This window comes from Bos taurus, chromosome 10 (assembly GCF_002263795.3).
Source record: "Bos taurus isolate L1 Dominette 01449 registration number 42190680 breed Hereford chromosome 10, ARS-UCD2.0, whole genome shotgun sequence".
Classification (NCBI taxonomy): Eukaryota; Metazoa; Chordata; class Mammalia; order Artiodactyla; family Bovidae; genus Bos; species Bos taurus.
In genome coordinates, this window is record NC_037337.1 from 76256762 (window position 1) to 76267914 (window position 11153).

General features: G+C 37.4%; 1 protein-coding gene across 17 annotated transcripts in view; it reads left to right on the top strand.

The window, feature by feature from the left end:
- Positions 1-11153, top strand: part of SYNE2 (spectrin repeat containing nuclear envelope protein 2) — a 323751-nt gene that overhangs the window by 193623 nt on the left and 118975 nt on the right. For 16 of the 17 annotated variants that reach the window (XM_059890586.1, XM_024997770.2, XM_010809508.4 and 13 more), the window contains 4 exons: positions 4614-4799; positions 6414-6536; positions 7963-8145; positions 10467-10598. In XM_059890586.1, the coding sequence (XP_059746569.1) occupies positions 4614-4799; positions 6414-6536; positions 7963-8145; positions 10467-10598 (624 nt within the window). Of the gene's footprint in view, positions 1-4613; positions 4800-6413; positions 6537-7962; positions 8150-10466; positions 10599-11153 lie in introns of all 17 variants that reach the window. The other variant, NM_001206586.1, reaches the window with a different exon arrangement.

Sequence of the window (11153 nt, forward strand, 5' to 3'; positions counted from 1 at the left end):
CACAGATGCCCTGTGTTTCCATACTAACCTACAAAGACAAAACAAATAAAAGTCTTTTCCTACTCAGGGCCATGACTGCTAGAAATCTTCTGGACACCAAGTGTTGGCTTAAACTTTATTGTGAAGGGATATTTCCCTTCTCTCGTATTATTCAGCCATGAGAAAGAATCTCTTAGGAGAAGGTTTATCCTATAACAGCTTTTAGAGTAATCAGACCTCAAAGCTGAAATAGCTCCTTTTTTATATCTTTTAAGTAGCACAATGTGTCCCTGAGTAACAGCTGACCTCTGGGTGTTTGAGATTTGTTGGCACACTTTTTTCCCTATGGCAACAATTGTAAGGATATTGCATTTTCACCTACTTGTTTCTTTTTACCTTGCCTGTAATTGCTGCCCCCACCTCTTGGGTTGATGTTCCACATATCCAAAACATGCCATCTTTTATTTTATTTCAAATCATTTATTTATTTTTGGCTGCACCGTGAGTGGCATGTGGGATGTTAGTTCCCCAACCGAGGAATGAACCCATGTCCTCTACCCTGGAAGCTCAGAGTCTTAACCACTGGACCGCCGGGAAAGTCTTTCATCTTTTTGTTCTAAATCACTTGGCGGATTCATTTCAATATTTGGCAAAACTAACACAATATTGTAAAGTTTAAAAATAAAATAAAAAATAAATAAAATGTAAAAAAAAAGTAAAAAAATAAAATAAAAATTAAAAAATTGGCAAATAGGAAAAAAAAAGAAGAATTTTGCAAAGACGGAAGAGAGGAACGATGCTTGTTTTTTCCTCAAATTCTCCTTAGGAGTTTTTTTGTTTTGTTTTTTTTTTTTTAAACTGTACAAGAATGAACTCACACAAAAACAGCTGAACTATTACTGCCTTCTTCTGACACAGTGTAAAAGTGTGGAAGTGTCTCTCAAACTGTTCAGGATACCCTTCTTTGCTGGCCTTTGTTTAGGAGCTGGAACTGAGTAGAATTTAGGTTATTTGGTGGAAAAGTAGGGACAAGGGGACGTGCAGGCTGATACCCACAGAATGTAACCTAGTAAATCCCTAAATGGGAGATAAGTCACAAATAACTAGTTACATGTGAATACCTCACTTTGTTCCTGTTTTGAAAATAGTTGTCCTACTTTAGAATGTTGTTGTTCTTTAGTCACTAAGTCCTGTCCAACTCTTGCAACACCATGGACTGTAGTCTGCCAGGCTCCTCGGCCCATGGTATTTCCCAAGCAAGAATACTGGAGTGGGTTGCCATTTCCTTCTCCAGGGGTCTTTGCAACCCAGGGATTGAACCCGGGTCTCCTGCAATAGCAAGTGGATTCTTTACCACTGAGCCACCAGGAAGCCCTGTACTTCCCTTAATAGCCTGCAGCAAAAGTAGGATTTGGAAAAGATTGGATGAGAGCCCTGAGTAGCAGAGTTGGATATTTCAAGTTTGGGGCTACATACATATACTGCTGTACAACTCATTACTCCTAAAGTTATCTGCTTAAAACAAGAAACATTTCATATCTCACAGTTCATGTGGGTCAGGAATTCAGGCATGGCTTTACCTGAGTGCTTCTGGCTCAAGGTCTCTTAAGAGAATGCAGTCAAGGTGTCAGCCAAGGGTGTGGTCTCATTTGAAGGCTCAGTTTGGGTGAAGGAAGAGAGAGGATGCACTTCCAAGTTCATTCACGTGGTTGTTGGCAGGCCTGAGAAGATCCACTTCCATTCGCAGACAGATGACCCTCTCTGCAAGACTGCCTCATGGTGTGGCAGCTGGCTTCCTTCACCATGAACAATCTAAAAGATATCGAAGAGCTCCCAAGACAGAAACGGTCTCTTACAATCTAATCTTGGAAGTGACAGCTCATCATTTCCACCATATCTTACTAGAAGTATATCAATAAGCTCAGCCTACAATCGAGGGAACTGATTATAAGGACATGAGTGCCAGGAGGTAGCGACTGCATGTGTGTGTGTGTGAGTTGCTCAGTTGTGTCCAACTCTTGTGTGTCCAACTCTTTGTGAACTGTAGCCTGCCAGGCTCCTCTGTCCATGGGGATTCTCCAAACAAGAATACTGAAGTGGGTAGCCATTCCCTTCTCCAGGGGATCTTCCCAATCCAAGGATTGAACCCAGGTCTGCTGCACTGTAGGCAGAGTCTTTACCACCTAAACCGCCAGGGAATCCCTATGAGCAAAGCTACTGAAAACAATGATTTACAAATCTTTGTGTGGACGTGTGTTTTCACAGATTGCTGGCTCTTACAGTATTTAGCTAGGTCAGAAACTGGCAAATTATTTTCCAAAATGGCTGTACCATTTTTCATTCCCACTAATAATATGAGTTCTAATTAATTATCCTGTATTTTTGTCAGGACTTGATATTATCTTTTACATTTTACTCTAGTGACATGTAGTGGCATCTCATTGTGATTTAAATGGCATTTCTTTAATGACTAATGATTAATTTATTTGAGCATTTATTTGTATACTTACTTGTCATTTGTACACTTCCTTTGTGAAGTCTGTTCAGTTTTTCTTTATTGCCCAATTTTAAATTGGGTTGTCTGTCTTTTTATTATTGAATTATAAGAGTGATTTATACAGTATTCTAAAATCCAGTCCTTTATTAGGAATGTAATTTACAAATATTTTTCCCCAGTTTGTGGCTTGTCTTTTCATTCTCTCAATATTATATTTCAGAGATCAAATGTTATTACTTTGATGGGGTCTAATTAATAAATATTTTTTCATTTATGTATTATTCTTTTGTGTTGTATCTAAGAAATCTTCTTCTAACCCAAGGTCACTAGGATTTCCTCGTATCTTCTAGAAATTTTATAGGTTTAACTCTTAGTATGTTATGAAGTGAGAATTAAAGTTCACTTTTTTTCCTCTGGGGGTAGCCAATTGTTCTAGCACCACATTTTGAAAGGGCTCACCCTTGAATTACTTCAGTGCTTTGTTGAAAATCAATGACCTCTCATATATGTGAGTCTGTTTCTGGAACGTCTTATTCTATTGATCTATGTGACCAATATGATACAACTTTGATTACTATAGTAAGTCTTGAAATCAGGGAGCATAAATTCTTCAACTTAGTCCTTCTTTTTCAAATTTGTTTTGGCTAATCTGAGTCTTTTGCATTTCCATACAAGTTATATAAGTTTTAGAATCAGCTTCTGTATCTGTGCAGAGGTCTGTTGGAATTTTGAGTGGGATTGAATTAAATCTAGATCAGTTTGGTGAGAATTTACATCTTAGCCATATTAACTGTTCCTATCTAAGAACATGATGTTTCTCTATTTATTCTGGTCTTCTTTAATTTCTCTTTAATGTAAATTGTTAAATTTATACCTGTGTATTTTTTGATGCTATTGTAAATAGTATTATTGGAAAAAGCATTGGTTTTAGTTTTGGTTTCCTTAAAGTTTTCTTCTGCTGGGATTTTGAATGAAGTCAGTAACCTTATTAATTTTAGACTTGATTCTAGTCTAGAAATAACTAGATTTCTAGTTGCATGGTCTTTCTCATGTCAGTTATTTTTTATGAAATTATCTGAAGGCAACATTATCAGGTTGAACATTTCCAACAGGTGGCTGAGATATTTTGATATCTTACGTTTGAAAGTTAATGCTTATAATTATTAAAAGGAAAAAAAGAAAAATTATAAGGAAGAATGTCTGAGAGACTTTAAAAATGGATGTTTTCCACTTTTATTTGGTTTTATCAGCTAGAACTCTTTGGTATCAAATTATTCAAGTGACTTCAAGCTATAAGGTTGTCTCACAGAAGTCAGTGACTCCATGTGGTAAGGCCAAGGAGGACACTGGCACCAGGACTGGCAAGCCACTGAACTGCCTCTTCATTTCTCATCCCCACTTCATTTATATATTTCTCCAAAGCCCATGTTCCCAAAATTACAAATCAGCCAACTGAATGGCTTTCTTGGCCCTAATTCCAAATTTATAGAGGGATGGACTTACAGGTCAGGTGTTTCTGATTCTGTTAATGACGGTGGAGGAGCAGGGCTACATGCTGTAAGACAGCTGCTGCAAGCCCACTGAAATGGAGTAGACAGTCTATAGTTACTACTGCCACTGAAGAGAATGTTCAGTGTTTCACTGTTGTGCAGTCACTCAGTCGTGTCCGACTCTTTGTGACCCCATGAACTGTACCCTGCTAGGCTTCCCTGTCCTTCACTATCTCCTGGAGTTTGCTTAAGCACATGTCCATTGAGTCAGTGATGCCATCCAACTATCTCATCCTCTGTCACCCTCTTCTCCTCCTGCCCTCAATCTTTCCCAGCATCAAAGTCTTTTCCAGTGTTTCATCACAAAAGTGGAAATGAACAGGAGTTTGAAATATTGAGACAAATTCAGATTTTCTCTGATTTAATTTTTTTAATTAAGGTATAATTCGCACAAAACATTTATTAGTTTCAGGTGTCCAATAGAATGATTCAATATTTGTATGTATTGCAAAATGATCACTCACATTAAGTCTAGTTGACATCCATCACCATACATAGTTATAGAATTTTCTCTATTTTAAATTTTGATTACCTTGTTCCAATATCTTGCTGTTTCTCTCTCATTTTTCATGTTTTCCGTTATCTAGATGGCTTTGGAAGATTCAGAACAGAAGCACACTCTTTTACATTCAGTTTTCACGGATCTCGAAGACCTGTCAGCGATTTTTGAGACAGATGACTTAGCACAGTCCATACAAGAGTTAAGTCATCAAGTAGCAGCTTTACAACAAAGAATCATAGAAAGCCTTCCACAGATTCAGCGAATGGCTGATGTAAGTCGGCACTATAAAGATGTAACTTCTTATTTTAAGTTTATATTTCATTTAGTAAATTAGACTTATGCTGCCAATCAGTTCCTACAAAGACACATTGATCTGATATATATTTTTTATTTATGTTATTTTTTGAATGATACTTTACTTTGTGCCCTATAGTACAACTACAATAAAAAATCATATCCCCATTCTCAGTTCAGAAGTGGTCTTTTAAAAGGGAGGAATCTTGGTCAAATATGCTCAGTGTATTCTCTTTGTCAGAGAGGAGATATTATTGATTTTAAAGCACAGATTAGCAAAGAGGGAGTTAAAACAGACAGCTTCCCAAGACTTCCATGACCTATAGCAAATATTTTTTGAGAGGATGCTGTATATGAGCCACTGGACTTTTAAATAATTTTATTTATTTTAGCTTGAAACGTGTGAGGCATTTATCTAAGGATGGAGTCGCACAGCAAAGGCAGATGCAGTTAGTCTTAGTAATTTACCTTTTACTTCTCAGTAACATTCCCTGCAGTACACTTAAGTAACTTCAGAGCATCATACTTGTTAAATATTCTTATTCCAAAACTGTTAAATGTGTCTACAACTTTTCACAGAAATTACCATAAAATGCATTATATACTTTTATATACTTTCTTAAATGTAAGGTGCAGAAAATAATTTCAATATGATTGAACTTCTCATAATATGAAGACATCACTATAAATTACTATAATTACTGCTTCATTTGCTTGTAGAGTTATGTTTGTCCTGTATTGAATGGCTCTAAATTGCTATAATTTGAAACCCTTTGTCGATTTCTATGTAGTTTTTTCTATTTCCTTCATTATTAGGCATACCTTATTTTTGCTGCACTTTATTTGCATTAAGCTCTAGAGATCTGAAGGCCTTCTTACAGTGTGAGTGGACTTTAAAATGCAGGTTTTATAGCACATATTCTTAAATATGGGGGTTTGATAGCAAAAATTGCAGCGTTTTTACTTTAATGTTTCGGCCATGTTCTAGAGGTTGAAGTTGACGGGAGAATAGCCACTGGACAAATGATCTATTGTTTATGTTAACCTGAGTAGGTTATAAGGTAATTTAATGATGCTGCACATGACAACAGTTTGTTAGGGAATTGGCAAGAAAATCTGTCAGTTTTCTAGCTCCTTGTGTGTTTGCTTCCCAAGGGTGACTGTATCATTCTACTTAGAGTAGTAAGAATTTTTTTTCAACATTAGACCCACTTGTATTCAAGTGTTTGAGCACATTCCAAAGATAAATCTAAAGAGTTTGCACATAATTGACAATTTACTTAAAATTGTTTCAGATGCATTCTGCTTTTGTTCTCATAGCATAAATAATTAAATATTGGCCTCTCGAGGATCTTTAACCCAGCAACTATATGCAGTGCTTTGTACTGTTACATGCCATTACTAACAGAACGGCGTTTTTATTGAAAACAATCTACATTATCTGTGAAGCACTTGGTTAGTTTTTAAGAGATACAAGTGGCAAACATGTTTTGGTTAAACGTGAAAATAAATGGCAACAAATTGTGTTTTATAAAGATGATTAACATATAATATGCTGTGTGAGTGTGTTATTTTGTTTATGAAATTTTAGGATGTGGTTGCCATTGAAACAGAAGTAAAATCAATGGAGAAGAAAGTTTCAAAAATCAAAGCTATCCTGTTATCCAAAGAAATATTTGATTTTTCACCTGAAGAACATCTTAAGCATGGAGAGGTAAGCATAGATCTGTTTAAAAATCTTTTCTCTTAGTACTTATTATGCTTATTTAAAAATATGTAATAATATGTGATTTAAAGTAAGAGCAAGATCAAGTTGAGAATGACTATAAGGCAATGGCACCCCACTCCAGTACTCTTGCCTGGAAAATCCCATGGACGGAGGAGCCTGGTAGGCTGCAGTCCATGAGGTCGCTAAGAGTTGGACACGACTGAGCGACTTCACTTTCACTTTTCACTTTTATGCATTGGAGGGGGAAATGGCAACCCACTCCAGTGTTCTTGCCTGGAGAATCCCAGGGACAGAGGAGCCTGGTAGGAGGCCTTCTATGGGGTCGCACAGAGTTGGACACGACTGAAGTGACTTAGCAGCATCATGTTTTAAATCCTATTCATAGTGGTCTCTGTATAAAGATCATTTTCCTATAAGTTATTTTTTCAATTAATTTCTTCCTAAAACTTCAAGGTTTGGCAGTTTTTCCTTCAAGTCAAACCTAAGTGTTTAATAGTCTAGGAGCTTATGCCTCTGAGTCAGGAGAACTGGGTTCCAGCCTCAGCTGCTCTGCCTCTGTGCCTTTACACGATTGGTTAATATTTCTTGGATTTGCTTTCATGACTATGCGGTGGTAATGCAGTGATTATGTTGGACAATTATAACATATACAGAGCCTCTAGCACAGAAGCTGGGACATACTGAACAGCAGGCAGATGTTGGTTCCCCTTCAGCCTATCAGTTAAGAGCGTGGACTTTGGGCTCAAGCAGCCCTGGGTTCTAATCCCAACCCTGCCTCTTTGTGATGTGCCCTCATGTGGGTCTTCTAACTTCTATGAACCCAATTTCCTTACGTGTTTTGATCTCTGCCTCCTAGGACAGTTATGAAGATTAGAGGAAATAATGTATATGAAATGCTTAGTAAAGTGAATACTGTCTTATAATTTATTCACTATGTAAATCCAGATTTCTATGGACAGGATGTCATTAAAGTGAAGTAGAAGTATACTTTTGAGACTTAAGAACTTTGACAGGATAGTTATCCCTTCAGTGCAGTAAGCATGTTTTGAGGGTCTGTTAGTGGGAAGCCCTGTGCTGGGTGCAGTTGCTGTGAGAGTTAGTAAGAGGGCACTACCTACCTTACGTGGCTCACTGCCTGGCGACAACACAGAAAGCGAAACAGTGGTTCTACGGACAGAGGTGGGAGGGGAGAAGGAAGAAAGGCTGTCCAAATGCGTCATGTTGTGCTGGAGGGCACTTTTGCCCCCCACATTCTTTCCGGAGACCCCCTAACTACCAGATCACAAGTAATATTAGTTCTTTTCAACCTGAGCTAAGAAACTGTTTCAAAACTGTAAAGACAGACGTTTAATATTTAATCGACTTAAGAGTGGCCTTTTTGTCCCCCACTTGTGTACCATGTTTATCTAAGGTGATACTGGAAAATATACGTCCCATGAAGAAAACCATTGCTGAAATCGTGTCTTACCAAGTGGAACTGAGGTTACCCCAGACAGGAATGAAGCCTCTGCCTGTGTTTGAGCGGACAAATCGGCTTTTACAAGACATAAAACTGTTGGAAAACGTGACTCAGGAGCAAAATGAGTTGTTAAAGGTGAGTGGCTTGTGATGACAGCCAGCCTGTTGGATGAAAATGTTCAGCAAAAGCTGGTTTTGTTTTCAGTTTTAAAGCTTGGGTAGATCAAATTCCCATGACAGTAAGACACTGCCTGTGTTGATTCTTTTTGGTCTCTTCCAGTATTATTATCCAGGAGCCAGGATTGATATAAGAGAGCATTTTATTGTTCAAATGGAGCTAACATGATTTTTTCTTAGCTCTTACCCTTGTTCTGGTTGAAGACATTGAAGCATAGTTATGGTCTGTTTCATTCCATTCTTTAATAATTGAAGATCTACGTGGGTAAAATGCTATGGGAAAAGATTCAACCTGCATAGTGCATTTGCAGTCACATGAGGCCAACAGACCCAACAATAATCTCTCTATACATCTCAGTTGCTTTCCTTTTAATCATTTCATTTTATTACCAACATGATGCAGGTCAAGTAGGCACTTTGCCATTTTATTTTTACACGTTAGGAGACTAGTGTCCAAAGGTTAGGTGATTTGATAAAATACCAGAGTTAACATGTGTTAGGATTAATTTATGTATGAATAAGACAAAAATTGGGGTTTCTAGCCTCCTAGTATTATTCTTCATATTAGAGTCTCTTCTTTCTAACTGATGGCATCTTCTAGCCTCTCCCTGAGGGCTTTCTTTTTATTCTTAGATTTTGATTGATCTCAAGCCAAAGAATAGATAAAAATTGCATTTTACTTTGGTTTGTGTTCCTAGATCAACAACCACTCCTATAGGGAAAGAAAGTTCCTGAAAGAGCCATGGACTTTTCAACCCTCTTAGTAGACTCCCACATTCTGCCTACTGTTCTTGATCAGGGGGTCAGGGTAGGAGAAAAAGTTATTTTTCCTCCTTCCCACTCATACCCTAGTTATAGGAAGAAAACTGCTATCTCCTTCTCCCTCTTCAGTTTCATTCACATTTGGTGGTCACTCTGTTCTCCTAAGATTTGAGGATATTGTATCTCTGGTTTGAGTCTTAGCTCACAGTCTCTCTGCCTAGCTACTAATCTGTTGACGTTATTTCCTAACACCCACAGGGAGAAAAAAGATCTGGCACTCAATGTACTATTATTTTTAATAATATAAAGAGAAAACAAAAAGCAACGATAGAAAGTTTGATCTGTTTTTCATCTTTTTGTGTTTTATTGGTCTCTTGGTTAGAAAAAGAAAATAACAGTCCTGACTATGCTTTAAAATGACTCCTTCACAAGATGAAAGGGGGAAATAGAAGAGGAAATTAGGTTTTGTACCAAGTTAGATATCAAGCTGTGCTGCTAAAATTTTCCATCTTATTGTGTTAGTGGAAATCAGATATCATCTCAGGTATTTCAAAGCTAAGTAAACTGATAGTAATGCAAATCATAAAATATGGTGCATTTCTTTTAATTTCTAGTTAGATATTGTTGTAAGTGCTCTCATTGTAGAAAATAAGACAAATTACTTTTGGGGGGAGTAATGGGATGCAGCTCATTACTGAGGGCTGGGAAACAGGTGTGTGCAGTGAACATAGTTATTCATTTCCAGCCTGTGGCTAAAATTATAGTTAAATGTTAAAGAGAATATAAGGAAGAATTCTGTGTCGACCAGAAACTTTGTAGTTTCAAAAGGCATTTGGTTTCATTGTGAAGCATACCAAGGAAATATCCAGATCTTCTTTTGAAGTCCATTTCTTTGACTTTCATCACACTTTGATTGTATCATTTAGCACACTGGTAGGTTCAAGCTCTTAACACCAGATTCCAGATATTGTTCTGGTCTGCCTTATTCTTCAAACTCTCAAGCCTCAACCTCTTACCACAAAATATACCTCACAGATCCCAAAGAGTACCAGGTGAGGATGAGTCTGTACCGGGGAAATCTATCATTTCTCAAATCACTTGCCCTTTCCATTCTCAGTTAGGATTGTCACCTCTTTGTGTAGAAATATGACAAGGAATATGTATTAAATGTCTTACGTGACTATCAGTAATTTCATAAAACTTAGCCTCTTTGTTTATATGCTATCAAATGCGTCCCAGAATAAGCCCATTACACTGGGACAACTTAAGAGCAAATGTATGTCTGATTCCACTCCCAGCATTGCCCAAGGTGCTCTGGCATCTAGTAGAGCAAGTCGGTCAGGTGCCAGCTTTGCATATGTTGTCCTCTATGTTGAGACTACCATTCCCTATTAAAAACTGTGTAGTTGTGTATTTGATAGAATTGATTGGAGTTTGGAACAGGGTTAGACATTGAAAGGAACCCATTGGTCTAGTCATTGGATTGTAACAGATTCTTTTGGGGGATTTATTTTATAGATAGCCATAAAACAGACAAATGAATGCAATGAAGAAATGGAAAAATTGAAGCAGATCTTAAATAATTATCCAGCTGAATTCTCCCATGAACATATGTCAACAGACCAAGCTGCCAACCTGTCACAAGTACAGGTATGTTTCTTTCATTTCATCTGTCTCATTCATTTGTCCAGCAGTTCATTCACTTTCTAAGCTGTTGATATCTAGAAACCTTTTTGATGATCTGGTGTATTTCCTACTTATCTCTTTCAATTGAAGGTATTTTATGTATATGATTACTTTCTATGCCTATTTCATTAAATAGGTTATTATATAATTATCATAATGAAAGTCTCTTCAAGTGTCTTTAGCCTCAACTTGGTGCATTTTGGCTGGTACCAAAGAAGCTGATGTTACACACGGTATTGGACAACCTGACTTCCCAGCTAGCATTCTGACATAGGGGTCATGCAGGCTGGGCTTTAGAGGTAAAGACTGAATGCTGTTGTAATAAAGAGTTCCATATACTAAGCAGTCTCACCATATGCCTTAATTAACAATGTCCTACGGGCCCAGTTACAATGGTTTGCATGTTAACTCTCTATTGCCATCAAGTTGGTGTTGGCAAGCAGTTGCTGTGGTATTCTTTCTGTGAGTCATAGGGCAAATTCTTTAATATCTAAAGTGAAGTACGAGGGAGTCTAAGAT